Here is a 20,030-nt window from a genome sequence, read left to right as displayed (position 1 = left end):
GGCCTTTTCCATTCTAGAATATTAGTCAACATACACAAACAGGAATTTTTCTCATTGTTCATTTCATATTTGCTAAAGGGGGAAAAAAAAGATTTTGTGAGAAACAATGTTTCGATCATCCAGACTGCTAACAATACAGGCACACACAACGCAGGAAGCACTCCCTTACTTTCAAACACCCTGAAAGGTTGTCAAAGTGACAATGCACACTCTGGGTGGCCTGAGAATCAGAGAAGGTTATAGGGGTGTAAGTCCGTGTATCAGAAAACCATCATTTGCACGCAAGCTATGATTTTACAAATTTTATGTCAAAAATGTCCTTCAAGGAAAATCTTAAACAAACAACTGTACCAGGCATCGCTCTGGACCTAAGCCACCCCTTCCAGAGCATGTACAGGCCACAGGCCTGTGGACACAGACAAGCTGGAAGGGAAATGCTTCCTGACAGAGGTTGACTTGGATACAGTCAAAGCACAGTCCAGTCATTTGTGTTGGCTCCTCAGGTTGCAAATTCTAATCCTAGCTTCTCCCCTTACCTGAGGTGTGACCCTGACTTAACCTTGTGCCTATGTTTTCTCATTTGTCAAAAGAGCTTCAGACCAGTACTACTTTACAGAACTATTTTGAGAGTTAAATAAGATAATGCATGTCAAATGCTTCCATACGCAAAGCGCTTGGAACATTTCCTGGCTCACAGTAATATCCAGTTACTATCATCTGCCCTCTCCATAACCCTCAAACCACCCAGGGAGGCAAAGATAAAAAACATTAGCATGTACAAGGTCAGCTTAGTCAAGAATGGAAGAGAGGGAAGGAGATCAATGGAAGTGAAGGTTGGGTGTTTACAGACAGGAAAGGCAAAGGCAACTCACAGCACAAACTCATGCAGAGGACCAGCATTGCTCATACACTCCTGGGGACAGCAGGGTTCTGGGTACAGGCTATCAAAGGATCATCTCCAGAAAGGTAAGCTAGGATGGGAAGATTCAGGTGACACCGCCACCAGGTTACACAGAGTAGTTAGGATTCAAAGCACAAACAAAACTGAGTCTGAGTACCAGGCCAAAGCCCCTATGGGGAGAAGATACATGAAGGAGATACATGACATGCTAGCAAAAGTTGGTATGAAGCAGAGGTAAGGACAAGAAAGAACTGAAAGAATGTTACACAAGGAGATGCATGAGACAGAAGAGGCAGAGGGAAAGCAGCCTGTGTGCCAATACCTTTTTTTAAGTGACACTGTCTTTGGTTGTGACATTTCTAGAATGCTGGCTGGTTCATGCCCCTGATCAGAACTGCTTGGGAGCATTCTGCAAACACCAAAATCAGCAGAGAGGGAAAAATGTCCATGTTACATTAAGTCACTGCTGTTAATTTTTTTAACTGGAATTATAAAAATTCCTCCCAGATCGAACACGTGCATCTCCTTTTCTGGGCCTTCACATCTGAACACAGTACCCTGAAATAAGAAGCCCTATAATACATTAGGCCCATAGGGTACACATCCATGACGAGATAGCTGGCTAGGCTCCAGGCTCCCAAGACCTCTGGAGGAGAAACCATCACCCAAAGACCATCTCTGAGCACAAGCAGGTAGAATGAGTTGACTACAGAAACTATAATGGAAAGAAATAAATATGAGAGAAGCAACTGTGGACTACAGATTCCCATGAACAGAGTGGTCAAGCTCTCCGGACCATGCTCCCAGTCCCACAATAACATGTGATGCCTCTGTGCTGCCCAGTTACTGGTGTAGATTGTGATGACATCTACACTGTGAGCTCCCGGGAGAGGGGTCATATCACACTGAACCACTTACAAGGGTGGACTGAGTTTCCACCAAACATTTGTTAAACCCCTGGTTTTTCTGAGGCCTTTCTACACAGTTAACCTCTTGAAAATGATGAGGGGAGAAGAGGAAGAACATTTATTAAACATCAACAATATGCTGGGTTTGATGTTTGATATTCAAAGATGTTATTTCATTTAATCATTACCAAAACTTTATAAAGTAATTATTATCTCTACTTTAGTGTTATTAAAAAAAAGCCGCACTTCAGGGCCTCCCTGGTGGCACCAGGGGTTAAGTCGCAACCTATGAAGCGATCTGCAGCCACTTCAGCACAAGTTCGATTCCCAGCCAAGGAGCTACCCACATGGTGCAGCAGACCTCTCCTGACTCACCCGCTGCTCCCTTCAGCAGTGTATTTCAGTCGGTCTGCCTGTTCTGTTCCAGATTCTGTCTCTGGTGAATCCTCTCATCCCCTGCACCTCTGGCCTGTACCCCAGTTCTTGCATGCATAAGTAAATAAAATCTTTTAAAAAAAAATGCACTTCAGAGAGGTTAGCTAACTTGTTAATGTCACAGAGCAGGAACTGGGAGGAAGGGTCAACCAGGGCTGGCTGCTCCTGCTGGAAGCCAGGTCTCCTTGGGCCGGTGAGCTCCTCCTGCAACAGTAAGCAGAAAGCCCAAGCAAAGGAATCTAGAAACATCTGTATACTAAGAGCACAAGAGTCAAGAACTCAAGAAAGAAATACAGAGGTCACATATCGAAGTGATCACCTTCTTTTTGCATAAGTCTCTGATTCCTCAGAGTTAAATGGCTCCATTGGACTTTAAGTCTAAGTTTTAGAAGTATGATGGACAAAAGCCAACATTTTCCAAAGAACCTAATGAAATGTGTAGGTTGTTTTTGACCTGGATATTCAATGACAAGGGATTCATCTGAAACCATGCTGACTTAACAGATTGCACAAGTCATCATTCAAACCAGCACTGATGTGTGTGTATATATCCTAACATCCAGCACTGAGTAATCAGCACCATGTTAGTTGCTCTTCAAGACTCACTTCTCATAAATGAAAGGAGCTAGAAAAAAGGAGGTTTCAGCAAAACAAAATCACCTTTCAGTTTAAATAGTAATTTGAATGTTTCTGATTTTATCATTCCTATAATATTTACATATAATACACAAATATTTGTTTTGAAGTATACTTAAGAACTACAAAAAACGAGTTTATAACTATCTTTGTGTTGCATATATTTACGTAACCTGAAATTAAGTAGAATTTCAGGCAATACTGAAATTACTTCTTGTCCTTATTTATAAGGGTCTTCTACATTCCTCAGACATTAGGCTAACATAAGCCTCTAAAATAGAAGATAATCATATTTGTCACAGTAGGAAAACCCTGGGAACAGAGTAGACTGCTTTATAGGGAAGAAAATGGAAATTTGCTTGGGGCTTATTAGAAAATAAATTATGTATTATTTACACATAGAAACAATGTTATTTTAAATAAAGTTTAGGTTTGCAACTGAAGACCAGATGCTAGGCCAAACAGGGCAACAAGAAAACCTAGCACACACGCCAGCTTGTTCAGATGGCTCTCCTAGCAAACCTCGCTTCCCTCAAACCAGAGTATGCAAGGGTTACAATAGCAGTTTGGGCCTTTCTCCATCTGTTCAGTTGCAAGTAGGAAGATCATCCAGGCTTCTCCCGTACACAAGACAAAAGATCTGAGAGACCTGAGATAGACCCTAAAACTGGGAGGAGGTAAACAAAAAACAGCATCTAGAGATTACAAAACATTAGTAAAAGTGTCAAGGTATTTTAAAATGCAGAAAATATGTGGAGGTGGGCAGTTGTCCGATTTGTCTAGAACTTTAGTCCAGCAAGAAAATGAAGGAAGACAACACAAGGGGTCCTGGAACTCCAGGCTGAGGGAGTTTAGGCACTTACTTAAGAAGCAAGAAGCAGTCATGGAAAATTTGGGGGTAATAAGAGATATTTTGGCAGAATGAGAGAGGAAAGAGAATGGAGACAGGAAGAGAGAAGGCTCATCTACTTCTCATCTACTGCACTCACTGTGTGTGGCGACAGCTCTAAAAACACGTGTCAATGAAGCAGGCCTACCGGGACCAGTGCACCAGTGCCTGCTGGGCAGGGACCTCAGGTTGCAGACCGAAGAGGGCAGCATCACAGGCCAGCAGCACAGGCTGTTTTTCTTTCTCAAAAGGCTCCAAGGTCTTGTCATTTGGGAAAGGCTACACACTGTCTGCCCATTTGGAACTTTCACATTGTACAGTCTCAGATTAAACACTTTGAAAAGTTTTATTATAAGGAAACTGATTTAAATTTATTCTTCTAGAATCTGCCCATGAATTTAATTCTATCCCCTTGATTGAGGAAGGACTAGAGTCAAAATAAGGGGGGGGGGGTAATGCAATTGTATGGGGAACATAACCAAAATGAAAATGCATACATTGTGCAAAGGTGAAAAAAGATGTAAGAATTATATAAAATAAAATATTAAAATAAAAAATAAATTAAACAATAAAAATTAAAAAAATAAATAAAAAATAAAAAACAAAGTGTGGGATCAAGCCAACTATCAGTCAGCACATGGGAATGACCTTGAAAGGATGAGCAATAAGCAGAAGGTCTAGGCAGTGGGAAGGGGGAAACTGTGCAGCTCTGGCCAGGCCTCCAGGTCAGGCACATGCACCCACACAAGAGCCTAGCATTCCTGCAAGAGTATTAAGAATTCCACGGTGAAAATTAGGCTCAGCTAAAGTGATTCTAACAACTCAGCTTAATGATCTTATCTTTCTGGTCATTAACGACTAACAAACCTGGTCACCAGCACCCACAGTCTTCAGATACCTGAAGACTATTTTAAATCAACTCTCACCTTTCTTGTTTATGAGCAAAATAACCTTAATTTATCTAATCTTTTGCTGACTCTTTTTTCCACAAGAAAGACTTGTAAATAGTATAGGAATATGGTTCATTTACCTAGTTACACAGGGTTGAACATTTTTCTAACATTGAATGAAATGATTCAAAGAACCTAACAAATTTGTGTAAAATCTCTACAGTATCTATGGGTGGCATTGAAGATGGGGAGGAAGCAGAATCTCAAACCAACATCTGCATTAAAAGACTCTTAGTAGTGACCCAAAAAGGACGCTTCCAAGTCACCTTAGAATCCAGGAATCCGGGGGCCTCCCCGGTGGCGCAGCGGTTGAGCGCTGGGTTACGAAGCTGCCCGCGGCCTCTGCGGCGCCGGTTCGATCCCCGGCTGCTCCCCGGCCACCTGAGGAGGGTCCCACATGGCACGCAGACCTCTCCTGCCGCCCGCTGCTCCCCTCAGCAGTGTACTTCGGTCCTTCTGCCTGCTCTGCTCCCCGCTCTGGCTCTGGTGAATTCTCTCACCCTCCCGCGCTTCTGACTGTACCCAGTGCATGTGTAAACAGAACAAACAAACAAAACAAATAAATAAATAAACATGCCTCTATAAAAAAAAAAAAAAAAAAAAAAAAAAAAGAATCCAGGAATCCTCTGATGAAATCTCCACCACTTTTAGGACACCCCCAAGGAGGGCTGACTGACCCAGTCCAGGGGTGGGGGAGGGGATCCCATTCTCTCTGCCCAGAGGCACTGGGAGTTTGTCTTGTCTTGCTGAGTCTATCCTTAGACATCACTGCCTCAGTGAACTACAACCAGGCATAAAGACTATCTGAAAGAACAAAAACAGCAAACTCAGGACCTGAATTTTCCTTGCCCAAATTAAATATCAGCATTGCCATCGTAACTTGTGATACTTGGGCATCCTTTATAGCAGCCCCAAAGAGTGCCACAAACATGTATTACCAGGATGGCACCCTGCAGGGCAGGCAAGGCTGTCCCACTCCACAAGAAGCCACAGCAACTGTGAACAGGCAACTGGAAGAAACTGAGTTCAGTACAGTGTCAGAAGTTAGAATCAACCCAGCCCTTTGGAAATTCAAACATAAATCTTAATAAAGTTCACATCTTTGGACCCCAAAATTCTACTTCTGAGATTCTGTTTCTAAAAAAATAACTTAATATACAAAAAAGCTCTGTGCACAAACGCTTTCATCAAAGTATTATAAGGGTAAAAGCTGTCAAAAATTGCAATATCCAACATAAAGAGCATGATTTTAAAATTCAAGTATGCATAAAAGAGTATTATGCAGCAATGTGAACTCAAAGAAAATGCTCATAATCTACTTTTATAAAAAGGGAATGATCAGGTTACAAAACTGAATTTACAGTAAGAACACTGTTCTATAAAAGAAATTTGCACAGGAAAAAGATGTAAGTGTGCAAGCTGAAATGTTAACAGTGGAAAGCATATGAGTATGTATGAGTATGTAACAGTGATTGGAGTATGTATAGGCAGTTTTTCTTATTTTGATTGTTTTATGATTTCCAAATTTTCTTACAATAAGCTGGTAATACTTAAACAAAAAAATAGATTTTTGTTATAAAATACTATCTAAATTATTTTTAATCATTTCTAAATTACATGTGCTAAGAAAATTAAAAGCAACGTGTCAGTTCCTGTATGCAAGCATTAGCCTATAAAAATCATAATTAGGAAGTTGAATTGGCAATATACATCTATGTGGGTATACCTACATTCACACAGGAAGCAAGACGTAAGAGGGAACTTCCAGTCACCCAGGTAGGCCAGCAGGGGCCTAGGGGATGGACCTTTGCAGCTTTCATCACCCATCACAGTAATTTTACCCACTCCAAAAGCAGTGGGCTTGCCATACAATAATATCTGCACACAGGTCTCTCTTCCCTCCTTCCCACACAGGCTGCAGCTCCTATTCCATCTTAAATAGGAATTCCATGCCCTCATGCATCCATTGCCACCAAAAGTACTGGAACATAAAAACAAACTGACAAATTTCTTTAAGTGATGGTATGGATAACTGTAAAGTAACTGTTGTCTTACCCTAAAACAAGATTTGAAGCCAAGGGAAAATGCCTGAGCGCCTTCACAATTTAGGATATCCAAAACAAAACTCCTTCCATTAGCCTAAAGAATCAACAAAATCAGAGCATCTTCAATTCCAGAACTAAGATGCTAGTATCTTTAGTCACCCTTGGTTAAGAATGAAGTAAAACTGGGCCTCCCCTGGTGGCACAGCAGTTGAGCGCTGGGCTGCGAAGCTGCCCTCAGCTTCTGCAGCACTGGTTCAATCCCCGGCCTCCAGCGAGGATCCCACATGGCGCAACAGACCTCTCCTGCCATGCCCGCTGCTCCCCTCAGCAGTGTATTTCGTTAGTCTGCCTGTTCTGTTCCCAGCTCTGGCTCTGGTGAATTCTCTCGCCCTCCTGTGCTTGTATAAATAAATACAGTGCTTGTATAAATAAATAAATTAATTTTAAAAAGAATGAAGTAAAACAACAACAACAAACATAAGAAAGGCAAACCTCTGGTTTATAGTTGCTTGTTGATTTTGATTTTTACTTTATTATAATTAGTCTTTTTCCTGGTCCCTTATTTAGGTTTTTCTAAATTCCTGCTATGAGTGAGACCATCTGGTATTTTTCTTTTTCTTTCTGGCTTATTTCGCTGAGCAAGTATAAACCAGAGACTCACTACAGGGGTGGGGAGGAAGGAGGGAGTAGGATCAAAACAAGGGGGGGTGGGAATTGTATGGGGACTATAACCAAGATGAAAATGCATATATTCCACAAAAATGAAAAATGACGTAAAAATATATAAAATTTAAAAAATAATAAAAAAAAAGAAAGGCAAACCTAATAAGGCAAGTCCATCATGCCCTACCTCCTGAGAGGCCAGGTACTCACATATGCCTTATTTTACCATTAATTAATTAATTCATTATCTAGAGATCTCAGAAAGTGAAAGCCATTGTCCTGGAGGTACTTGTGTGCCCCTGTGGTAAATATCATCCAACAACAGACAGTTCTCTGAAGAGTGAGCAGGTTAGTCAATACAATCCCCCCTGCTTAAGGAGTGGGACAAATCACTTCCTTTTTTTGAGAATTGACTCTGCCAAACTACCCTTCACCTCTCCACACAGCGTGAGTTCTCCTACTCCCCAGACCTCCAGTGCATTGAGCATGTGGGGATCTCGTTAGGAAGCAAGACCTGATTTAGCAGGGCTAGGCAATGCAGAGGCCAATTAAACCCCAACCTCTGAGGGTGAGACCCAGGCAGCAACAGCTCACCTAGGTGAGCCCCAGGTGCAGGGAAGGTTGCACACACACCCCTAAGACTTAGAAATGTCATGGGCTTGACCTCAACCCTGATGCCTCCAGTTGGTGGCCCTGCACCAGCCACAGCAGCACGCAGCATGCTAACACCGCCCTTGAGCTGCAGTGGAAACTGACAGGGACAGCATAGTCAGTTTTCTAAAACACAAGCCACAGTTACTATTTCACTACTACAGGCAGGCTATTTATTCATTCATTCATTCATTCATTCATTCATTCAGGCAGGCAGGCAGGCAGGCTAATACAATCTCCAAAACAAACTTGGAGGAGGTCAAATCTGTAAGAAAATAGGGTTCGTGAGTTAAAATAAGAAAATGTGAATTGAGGAGAAGCCGCAAGAGGGTGGCTGAGAGAACGTGTGGGTTGGCAACCTGGGGCTGTGCATGGCTCACCACCAGGGAGAAGACAGTCATAAAACAGCTGCCAGGTCCTAACTATGGAGAATTCTCTAGGCCCCAGGGAGTGCAGATGCATTTGAAGGGCTGTGCACTCGGCCACTTCACAAAGTTGCTTTATGTCACAGCCCTGCATGCCCCCTTCACCCAAAGGGGAAGGTGACATTCCATAACAAAGACCTCGCCATAGAAGGGGGAGGGAGTGGGTTCCCTGCCCCACCTAATGAGGGGCGGAGCTGAGCAGGCAGGAGACTCTACATAACAGGGTGGCAGGTGGGCTCAAGAGAGACGTGAAGAGACATGGAGACTCAAGGAGAAGAACCTGCTTGCTCCTTGGCTCTGGACTTGCACTAGGGACTTGAGGGGCTTGGAGGACACACATGGAGGAGAGACATGAGGAGCCACTTAAAAGAGACACGTGGGTGAGAGGCTAGTGGGGAAGCCAACAATTGCAGCCCTTCTCTTGATTCGTATTTTGATTTTGTTCCTTCCCATCCAGATTTGCCTGATCCCTTTTGCCCCCTTCTTATGGTTGCCGGCTCAAGGTGCCCTAGACTTGGTAAGTTTTCAGCCTTTAGTGGTCCCACTTCAAGCCAACCATGTTTGACTGGGCATTTACCCATGAGGGGAGGGTAACTTTGGGGGTTTTATTGTGAAGTAATTATCCTTTCTTCCCTTCTCTCTCTGTGCACACTAATCTATTAAAGCTCTTTTACAGTGAGTTGCTTTGTTTTTGTGGGCACAGACAGCCAGGCCCTGTTAGCCCCTGCAAATATGGGGCCCTCGGGTGCCCCCTCAAGGTACCCCTTAGTCACACACTAACAATTCCAGGAAGGAACAGCTCAAGTGATTGAAAAGGCTGAAGAGAACCCATTCAGGGAGGATGGGAAGGCCCAGTTTCTAGGCAGTCAGACTAGGAGTCTGAAGATGGTGCTAGATAGCTCCACTTCCTGTGTGCGCTTTTGCATCTGAACCTTTAAATAGCCACTTAGCTGGTTTTAAATGGGCCATGACCATCAGAGGAGGGCCTGTCCTAGAACAACTCCTTAAAACTGAGGCTCCCAGGTAAAACAGATGGTCGAGGAGTTCACCCAAAGGCTCAAGAACACGGAGCAACAGGTCTGGACTGGGCAACACACTAAGGCCCCACATCAGGAACACAGCTAGGCTTGGAAAGTACTGGGTTGCTCTGCAGTCAGTGTCTCGCAGATGTTGTCTTACTTTGCCTTAGAGCAGCTCTGCAAAAGCTGCATGTAACATTTCATTCGTAAATGAGCAAAGACTCAGAGGGAGCTCAAGGATCAAGGAGGAGCAAAGTTCAGTCCATGGGCAGGCAGCGTCCCACCTGCCTTAGCCTCAGGCTAGGCAGGGGAGGGGGCAACTGCAGGGGCCGTCACCTCTGGGTGGCTAATAACAGCTAGGGAGCATGGGGACTAAGTGGCAGCTTCAACCTCTCTGTAGTCACCCTGATAAACTGATGTACTCGCCACAGAATTTGAAAAGCTGCAGATTTTTAGGGCTTACAATATCCAGTCATTTCTTGTGATTATTCTGCCAACATTCCCTTTAAAAGATTTTTTGTAAAAACATTTTTCCCATGTTCCATGAGGTTATTAACTTCACATTATCCCACCTTTTCTTTAAAAAAAAAAACACCATTTTTATTGTAAAAAATGTTTTCCCTGGATTCTATGAGGTTCTTCTACTTCACAGTCCCCATTCTATAAATCAGGAACCAGAGGTACAAAAGGATTAAGTGACCTCCTGGATGTTAAGTGGATCAGACAAAAAGCCAGGACCCAAATTCAAAAGCCCCTGTATCTCAGGTCATGGCTCTGAGTGGTTCCCTTCAAAATGAGTAAACTGGCAGCCAGAGGGGCAAATCAACATCAACAGGAATGTCCAGCTTCTCTGTGACCTCGTTATATGTGAAGGATACTAAGTTAAGGTTAGTTCAACAGAGTGATACCACACATATGCACCACACTTGCAAACAAATAACGTGAGGGAAAAAACTAAAGATGGGGAGGAAAAGATTACTCATCAGCAATAATGACGCCCTCTGAGAGTCTCTGGTTCTATAAAGAAACAACACTGATCCATTGCTTTGCAAGTGACGCTTTTCCATTAACGAACAGTGACTTACAGTGTATTGCGTGGAAACTATCCAGCAACAAAAAGGAAATTATAAAATGTCTTTTTTTTTTTCAAATTCCTGTTTAGATAGATAGAAAGCAGGCTATTATTTTGTCCAAATCAGTCACCGTGGCAGCTAGAGTCCCATGACTCTGTATGGCCTTTAGTTCATAAAAAGCAAATGTACCCTAATTTCATGCAGTTGTTCAGTATTTTGTTACCTATTACCTAAGAATGGAAATAAAGTTTCCACTGAAATGTGGCGGATCCTCACCTGTGAAAGCATTTGTGGCCTGAAAACCAGCTTCCTGCATACTGCTCCCCAGACAGGCCCTGCTCCGACTCTTAAGCTGTACTGTCCAGAGGGAACCACCTGGGCGAAGCCTCAGGTCACTTCCATCTTAGCTTGCCAGAGTCCATTGCTCTGCCTTGTCCAGCTGTTGGTAACATTTGATGCCCACCTGCCCTGCTCCCAGACCCTGAGAGCAGGGGTACCTGGGCTAGCGCCTCAACCAGCAGCTTACACACTGGGGTACGGGGTCACATCAGCCGTTCAGCCAGAGAGCGGAGGCCATAGTAAGCCTGGAAGCAGAGGAAGCTGTCCGGCCAAGACCTGCTTTCCTTCCTTAGAGTGAGGGCCTCCTCAGCCGCCTGGCAGTCAGCATCTTCCACAGGTCCCAGCCACCACAAGGGAGCTCAGTGTGATCTGGTCTGCTGTTCTCTGGGTTTTGCTGCTCCCCTTGCTGAAAGTAAAAAGGAAAAGATCACTGTCCTGAAGAAATTTAGCAGACCTATAAAGGTCAAAAAAGAAAAAGGAAAAGATACTCAGCACCATGCTCATGGCCACACCATGGGCCCTGATGGAGCTCTGGGAGGAAGTGCTACAGCCCCTTTTCAGTGTCTGTGGTGGGGTGGGGCAGCGTGGTGCTTCACCTGCACCCCAGAACAGGACAGTGTTCACTGTTTCACAACCCTTTAGGAGCAGCATCCAAAGGTCCTTCCCCAGTTCCACCGAGTTCGCAGATAATCTAAGAAAGAGACCCATTTCCCAAGCTAGTTCCTGAGGTCTTGGATTGAGCAGTTTTAAAAAGTGACTTGAAGGAGGAACTCAAAAGTCCACATTAATTTTTTAAGTGGGAAGGAAAAGGAAATTTAATCTATAAACTGTTCCATATGTGTTACATAATAATAAAAGCATTTCACAAACTAGTTTTCAGATATTTCAATTGTGCCATATTATACAGGAAGCATTAACAATGTTAGAAGCCCAAAGTACCAGACTTAAAAAACTGAATTTTGAATATGAATCTTTTTTCATTATTATCACTTATCTTAATCAGTTTATAGCCAATTTTTAGAAATCACAAAGTCATTTCTCTTTTTAACTATCAAACTAGAGAAAAGAGAAAGAATTGAAGAAAATAGAGCACATTAACAGAAAGGTACCCTCTTACGACCCTCTTGTTATAAATACAAATATAATAAAACATCATTAATTACAGACTAACTGTAAGGAAAACCTCACATATTAATAAAGCACTTGAATTATGTTAAGAAGCCTAATCATGTTGTCTTCATGTACCTTCAGCAACAATTTCATTAATAAAGTGTAGCCCAACAAGAGTTCTTACGTTTAATGAATAAAAATATATTTTAAATAGAAGTCATTTATGTAAACGGTGGTTTTCAAGAACTTCCAAAGTGAGAAAACATTTCTATCTAACCCAAAGTCCTATACCAACTTCTACACTAATTACATGCATGGCAATGATCAATTTTAGAAAGTGGAATTTCAGAGAAAAATAAAACCCTCCTACCCTAACACTTTGATTTTCTTTACTCTCCTTCAGTGAACACAAATGCCAGACTTGATTTGTTCTATTTCTCTGAATTAGTTGAAAAAATGAATTGTGCTGAGATTGTTTTGTTGTGGGGGGTTTGTTAATATTATTTTGACTCATTTCAGAATGATACTGCCTCATTTTTTTTATAAAATAAATGATCCTAGATCTCACACTCATATGGTTATGGGAAAGACAGGGGCCGATGTGGGCAGTAACAGAACAAAACAACAAACAAACTTGTTCTCTTACTGCCTTTTTTTAAAGATTTATTTATTCATGCAAACAAGAATCAGGGTACAGGCCAGATGTGCAGGAGGGTGAAAGGATCCACCAGAGACAGAGCAGGGAACAGAACAGGTAGACTGACCGAAACACACTGCTGAGGGGAGCAGCAGGCAAGACAGGAGAGGTCTGCCAAGTCATATGGGTATCTCCCTGGCCGGCCGGGATCAAACCCATGCTGCAGAGGCTGCAGACAGCCTCACAGCACTGCGCTCAACTGTCAGCACCACCAGGGAGGCCCTCCCTTATTGTCTTTATCACCCTCACCAGAACTTAACTGTATTTCTTCTAGGAGTTATGGGACAGATGCGTAACAGTTCACTGTGAGATCTCAGGCATGCTGCTCACTGGACATCAAGCGTTTGTGTGCAGGCTCCCTGCGAAGGCCACAGTGACACAATATCTCAGGATGTTAGGGCCTCACAGTATATTAAGCGTTCACTACAGTGAGGATCTCAGAGACAGAGTTCACTGAGAGGAGCAGGCATGACAGGAGAGGTCTCATATTGCTGTATGCCAGCGCTGCTTCACAGTGCGGCGCTCAACACAGTGGGCCAGAGAAGCTGGGAAACTGGGCAGAGACCACTGTCACAGCTGCATTGCCTCCTAACCAAGAAGCAGCAAAAGGGCAGAGAAACTGCACAAATGATGCCTCCTGCTTGTCCTTCCTATTCCCGCTGCCATGTGATCCCTGCCTGTGATCTATGCTGACGTCCCAATATCAGCTCAAACAACCCTCTTCATAGTTCCTGCTGTGATCAATTCCAGGGTGAATTTAGAGCCTGGTCCCTCCAACACTGACCATTGTCATGGTTGCATGTAGGGGTCCTGATGGCTTAGTGCCCCTCCCCTGCTAGACTGTGAGCACCACAAGGTCAAGGGCAGTGACAGTCTCTCCATTTCCCCTTAGCATCCAAGACACTGCACCTGGCACCCCAGAGGTGTTCAGTAAATACATGTTCACTGAATGAATGGATGAACAGATGAAGACTGGAGTTCAGAAGGTACACACAGTGGGGCAGAGCAAGCATCTACAAAACAAATCCAGCTCCACCCACGCACTGGCAGTTACATTTCTTGGGCTGCCCACAGCAATGGCCCTGGCTCTCAGAACTGGCAGGGATTTTCCTGGCCCTTGTTAAGATGAGACAGTGATTACAAGAGATGATTCCTATTGTACTCATAGAGGGTCAAGGCAGAGCTCATTACTTTAAATCCCCTTGGATCACAGAGAGAAAACCCCACAGAGGTTAAGTAACTGAGTCCAAAAGCACTAGCTGCAGGAGAGACAGGACTGATGTCTGGGTCTCTCACCCCTCCAACCACTGTTCTTCCCTAAATTCCAGGCAGTACCCTGAACTGAAATGCCTTCCACCTGGTAATACTAAAATCAGGAAAATCAATGGAGAAAAAAGAGAGAATGCAGACAGGGAAGGAACTCACACCTGCCGAGCCCCTGCACAGCGAGCACGCCAGCATCCTGCCATCCACACACACACAGATGTTCTACTTACACTGGGAACTTGGGCAGGACTAACCAGGAAATAAATTAATTCAATATTGCACTTGAAAAATGTCAGTAAGTCCTTCCCATAACAGAGCAACAGTTACTAAGGAAATAGAGCACACCGAACGGAAAAACACCCCCACAAAAAGGAACATTTTTTAGAAACACAAACACCCACAAAACCTAACCAAATAAGAATTGGAGTATGTTTGCTTTACCACTTGCTCATAAAAATGTGTGTGCCTCGTAGTCCTTAGGGAATAAAAACTGCATTTAACAGATCACAACTTGCATAAAAGTACATTGCAAAAATAAGAATCCAGGAAACATGAGCATCACCCTGAGCACAGAGGCCAAAACCCAACAAAGAAGCAAAACAACCTTTTTTCAAATCAAGTAAAATTCAAAACATTCATCGTGTATAAATAAGCACTGAGGTTTCATTTTTGTATTTCCTCTCACGCTGGACAGACGGCTTCTCTGGCTTACGGCGGTTACCTAGGTAATGGCGAGACGGAGCTCCTGCAGGTTCCAGACCAAACAGACTCTGGGAGCAGAGGCCCCAGGCCTGGATCTGACAGCCTGTCACTGCTTTACCAATCAGAGAAATGCCGGAAGACAGGAGAGCTGGCAGATGAAGAGACCATTCTAACACTGACAAACTGAGGCACTGTTGTAAAATTTGAGAAATAAAATTTAATACAAGTATGGCTTACTGAAAAACCTCAATACCTGGGTGAGTCATTTAAGCGCCAGTGGCAAGGTACTGTCAGTGAGACAGATGTGAGAAAGAATGGAATGGGAAAAAGAAACCTGAGAAACCTGAGGATCTATTGCTGACCTGAGCTCGAGTCAGGTCCCAAAGTGGGCGAGAGAAGTCTCACTTCTAGATGTGAGCGCCTCTTCCTTATAAACATACAGCTCAGACTTGGCAAGCACCACTCAGTCTCCACACTTCACAACAGCAAACAAGGAGGCCTTCAGAGTCAGCACGGCTGCTGCTCTCATCCCTGTGGGCGCAGAGCTAGGCAGGCCCCCGCCCCAGCTCTGGACCTACTTACAAGCCTGATCAAGTCCCTCAGTCTGTCAGGCACCCACTTCTTTTATGTGAAATGAGGAGGTAAAACTCGAGGTCCCTTCCAATTCAAATATGCCCCCATGCCATTGTCTCTGGGGGAGAAAGGACCCACATGTATGGAAAGAACAGAGCAAATAAGCACAGAGAAACTGCACAGAAATACAAGGTTGAGAACAAGTCACAGAGATGGGCTGTCTGCAAGCAGGGGAGGCAGCATTGGGGTGTCACAGAATGTCAAGGTACTTTGAACTAGCAGCGTAAAACAAAGACTAGCTTTCGTAACACAAGCTCAAAGGCAGCTTAGCCCTGGGTAGTTCAAGGGACTGTAGGGTTACTCAGGACAATATTTCAGGAAGCAGTTACAAGTCTACAAATACATCCTACTCAAACACACACAAACTGCAAAAAGGAAAAAGTGGCAATATGAGAACAGATATTAAAATGCCACTGTGGCAAATATGAGACTCAATAAAGTCTGAAGGCTCTGTAGTTGAGGCTCTACTCAAGTTGTGGAGAAAGTTTTCCCAAAATAATTTAGAGTAACAGTCCCTAACGAATCAGCAAGTCTATATAACTATCTCCTCCCACTACATAGAAGTGGAGGAGCCAATACGGGGTCATCTATCCCACAACTTCATGTTATAGACAAGAAGGCTGAGGCTTAGGGAAATAAGGGACTGCACTGAAGGTGACCGTGGAGATGAAGGTAAAGCTGGAATAAGGAGGATCCAGGTCCAGGCCTGCACCTGCACCAATGACCAGTGAAGATCAAGAAACACTGAAATAATTTCCATATCCTAGGCCCAAGTTGGCCAGGCCCACAACACCAACAGGATCAAAAGAAAAGACAAGGAAAGGTCACAAGATTGGCACAGAGTCACATAGTTCTTGACTAAATGGGCATTCGAGGTCACCTGACCTAGTCTGAGCACATCAGTTAGTTGCCTTAACTGTGGACTGAACTTGAGCTGAGAACAATCCTCCCGCCGGCCTGGTGTGAAGGGCATGGGCTAGCCACACTGTTGAGTCAGGCTCAGAGATGATCTGCAGTCATTGCTTCCCCCAAACTCAATTTTCTTCAGATAAAATTAGCTTAAAATGGGCAAGATAGCGAAAAAAAAGGGGGAGGGGGACTGACACAAGGAGCTAACAAGTGTGGAAAGGGTTTCATTGGTGAGAGAAGAGAATATGAACTGATGAGTTACTTGTACAAAACAATTTTTTTCCTCCTCACATTACCCTCCCATGTCCTCGTTACCCATTGTAGGGGCAGGACAGGCCCACTGAACAGGTTTTCTGATCCAGCAGACCGGGTAAAGGAGGAGTCAGAGTCCTTAGTGGCTTTTGCAGGCCTTTTATTTAGATTTACCAGGCATAGGGCAGGCAGGGAGGGGTGCTGGGGGGCCAGGAGGCTGGCAGACCTCCCAGCCCCCAGCAAGTCCTCACTCTATCTGGGCTCTCTAGCATTCTCTCTGCTTCTACTGCTTCTCTTCTCTCAGCTTCTCTGCTTCTTCTTCTTTCAGCTTCCGTTCATTCTTGGCTTCTGCTGGCGTCCCCATGATGCTGCCCTTACAAACTCAGTCTCTCAGTCCAGGTGTACCCACTTCAGGTGCCCGCCATCAGGCATCATGCATTCAGGACCACAGGGTTCCCTCATCTATCCTAATAGCGGGGTGTGGGGCAGAAAAGCCTGATACTTTTCCCTTACCCTACACCCATCAACACTGCTTGGCTGAAGTCTGCACTCACCCCCATGCCAATGTATCTCCTGGGGCCTCAACTAATGGCAGGCTCTGCCGACACATGAGCCTTGTGCATGACATTTCCTGTTCTCTGGCTTTTAGACACCACACAGGCTGCAGCTTCTCACTCAGTATTTCAACAACTGTGGAATCACGACTTTTAGAGAGATCACTCTAGATGCTCCCCAGCAAAGTTAGCAAAACAAAGTTCTTGTCTCCATGGGGCCTGTAATTCTCATGTCTCAGTCTATAAATGGGTTTCCTGACTAATGAAACCTTTCCCTGCTAATTGTATCCTCAGCACTGACCACCTAAAATGCAGCAGGTGCCCAATATGTGCTAATTATACTGCACGGAATAGTATCTGAACTTCAGTTAGGTCACCTCATTTTCTCTCTACTACCTTGTAGGGTAAAGAAAATATCAGGCTTTTCTGCCCTTCCGCCATCAGGATAGATGATGGATCCTTGTCCTGAATGCATGCCTGATGGCGGGCACCTGGAGTAGGGTGTGGGCATAGGTAGATGGGATTCAGCTGAGCTAAGACTGTGCTTTTAAGGGCGGCGTCACAGGGACGCCAGCAGCAGCAATAGAAGCCAAAGCCGAAGCCGAAAGAGAAGCAGAAGCAGAGAACGCCAGAGAGCCCAGATAGAGTGAAGACTTGCTGGGGGCTGGGAGGCCTGCCAGCCTCCCAGCCCCCCAGCCAACACCCCTGCCTGCCATATGCCTGGTGAACCCCAATAAAAAACCTGCAAAACCACTGAGGACTCCTATTCCTCCTTTACCCGGTCTGCATGGGATCAGAAAACCTGTACTGTGTCCTGTCCTGCTCTACATACCTCTGCCCTGCATCAGCTGAACCCAGGAGCATGATACGTGAGTGAGCAGCTGGTCAAGTGGCACTCAAACCCTGGGGTTCCCTCTGGTGGCCTCGAGCATAGGCAGTGCCAACCCCTCCACCACCAAAACATCCTGTAGAGGTAGGAAGACACTGAGCAGGTTTTCTGATCCAGCAGACCAGGTAAGGAGAAGAGTCCTGGAGCCCTCAGTGGCTTTTGCAGGCTTTTATTGGGATTGACCAGGTACACAACAGGCAGGGGTGCTGGGGGGCCGGGAGGCTGACAGGCCAGATGGCCCCCAGCGAGTCTTCACTCTTGTCTGGGCTCTCTGGCCTTCTCTAGTGGTTCTACTCTTTGCTGGCGTCCAGTGACGCCGCCCTTATAAGCCCAGTCTTAGCCCAGGTGAATCCCATCTACATATGCCCACACCCTACTCCAGGTGCCCGCCATCAGGCATGCATTCAGGACCACAGGGATCCATCATCAATCCTAATGGCGGGAGGGCAGAAAAGCCTGATATCATTTACTTACACTACATATGCTCAGATAAGAGCTTTACAAACAACAAGGCAGAAGACAAAAGCCCAGGCTCTGAGACAGGCTGCATCTCACTCTAGGCTAGATGCAATTTTGGCAGTTCCTTTACCCTTTTGAGTCTCAGTTTCCTCATATGTACATTGGAGGCAACAATGTATGCACATACCTCAGAGAATTACTGTCCATCTAAAGAGAAAACATATAGTAAACAATGGTCTCTAAGAAATAATAGTTGCTATGATGATTACAACTCACCTGAACAGGTGACTGATAAATCTTGTCTTTGAGAAAATGCCCCAAACCACACTCCCCTCATTGAAAACAGCATGGTATTTTATCTCCTAGTTCCGCCATTTATTTGTCTTGGTTTTATTAAAGTTCTTGATAGATAAAAATCTAAGTTTAAAATATTCCATGTCAACTAAAATTAATAACAGGGTACAACGGAGGAAAGGATACAAAATTAGAGAAAATGTGTGGGTGAGGTATTTGTTATGAAAGGCATCAGAACAGTATAAAACTGATGAAAAGAAACTTGCCTTTAAAGGAAAAAATAGCCCCAATATCTTAAATTACTTTGTATTTTCACATTGAAGTATCAAATAAAAAACAGCAACACACATGAATAAATAAATTTCACCAAGGTTTTCTATCTCCTTGCCAGAAAAAAATCATCCTTTTCCCTATATGGTTTATTCCCTTTGTAGAATGCTGATTTTTAAAGCATCTTTATGTGCATTTCTCAAGATTTCACAAGACTCCACGAATGAAACTGCACAGAAAAGACATTCTACCAAACCTGCCAGCAGCTAGATAAATCCATTATTTGAACAGAACCAACATTTTTAAAGTTAATAAAAATTGATCTACAATCCAACGATTGATGTTCCTGATAGAAATGAATGATCTGCATAATTTCAGTCACTTGCATTAGCAAAGATTTCCTCCATGTCCCCTGTTTACAGAGTCCAGCAATCTCCACTTTTGCCATTTTAAGCAAAATACACAGGAAAAGCCTAGATTTTCATTAGTTTGTCTTGCTTTCTCCTTCTCATTTTCTTAAAAATATATTCATTAAGGAAAAAGAAAATCTTTCCAGTTCATAATTTTTGACAATTCAATATCCAGTTTAAGGCTAGAAATACTCCAATAATATTTTTTCTTAGATATTGCCAAAGAAAAGTCTATGCTGTCTGGGACAGACATGGGAGAAAAAAAAAGACAGATTGAGACGAGAGCCTTTTCCACACCTGGGGTCTGTGAGGTTCTGACTGTGAGCAGCAAAGGCCACAGTTTAACTAAATGTAAATGCAACTATGGGTCACACACGCACAACTCTTAAGGGTTGTTTCAGCAATTGGTACCCTGACAAGAGAATTGCTTAATGTTTGAATAGCATATTACAACAAAACTTAGAAGTTCCTTATCTCCAGAAAGACAAGTTAAAGAGAAGACAGTTAAAGATGCAAATCATATCCTCTTAGAATTTAAACATTCACTCAACAATTGTGTTGTTCCTCTCAAATATTTAAGGTAATCAGTATCAAAAATAAAGCATGCATTCACCAAAATATATACAAATCACATGCCATCCTAGAAAGACC

At 43.8% G+C, this 20,030-nt stretch overlaps 1 protein-coding gene across 6 annotated transcripts in view; it reads right to left on the bottom strand.

Moving 5' to 3' along the window:
- Nucleotides 1-20,030, bottom strand: part of LDLRAD4 (low density lipoprotein receptor class A domain containing 4) — a 589,432-nt gene that overhangs the window by 366,069 nt on the left and 203,333 nt on the right. For 5 of the 6 annotated variants that reach the window (XM_054694231.1, XM_054694232.1, XM_054694230.1 and 2 more), the window contains exon 2: nt 10,872-11,340. The exons of the other annotated variant lie outside the window; for it this stretch is intronic. In XM_054694231.1, coding sequence (XP_054550206.1) covers nt 10,872-10,911 — 40 coding nt within the window. In that variant the 5' untranslated portion in view covers nt 10,912-11,340. The remainder of the gene's footprint in view (nt 1-10,871; nt 11,341-20,030) is intronic. 6 annotated transcript variants of the gene reach the window in all.

Source organism: Talpa occidentalis, unplaced genomic scaffold, assembly GCF_014898055.3.
Source record: "Talpa occidentalis isolate TD23 unplaced genomic scaffold, MPIMG_talOcc4v2.1 talOcc4.13, whole genome shotgun sequence".
Taxonomy (NCBI): domain Eukaryota; kingdom Metazoa; phylum Chordata; class Mammalia; order Eulipotyphla; family Talpidae; genus Talpa; species Talpa occidentalis.
The sequence above is the reverse complement of the archived record's forward strand: the minus strand, read 5'-3'. Positions and strand labels throughout refer to the sequence as shown.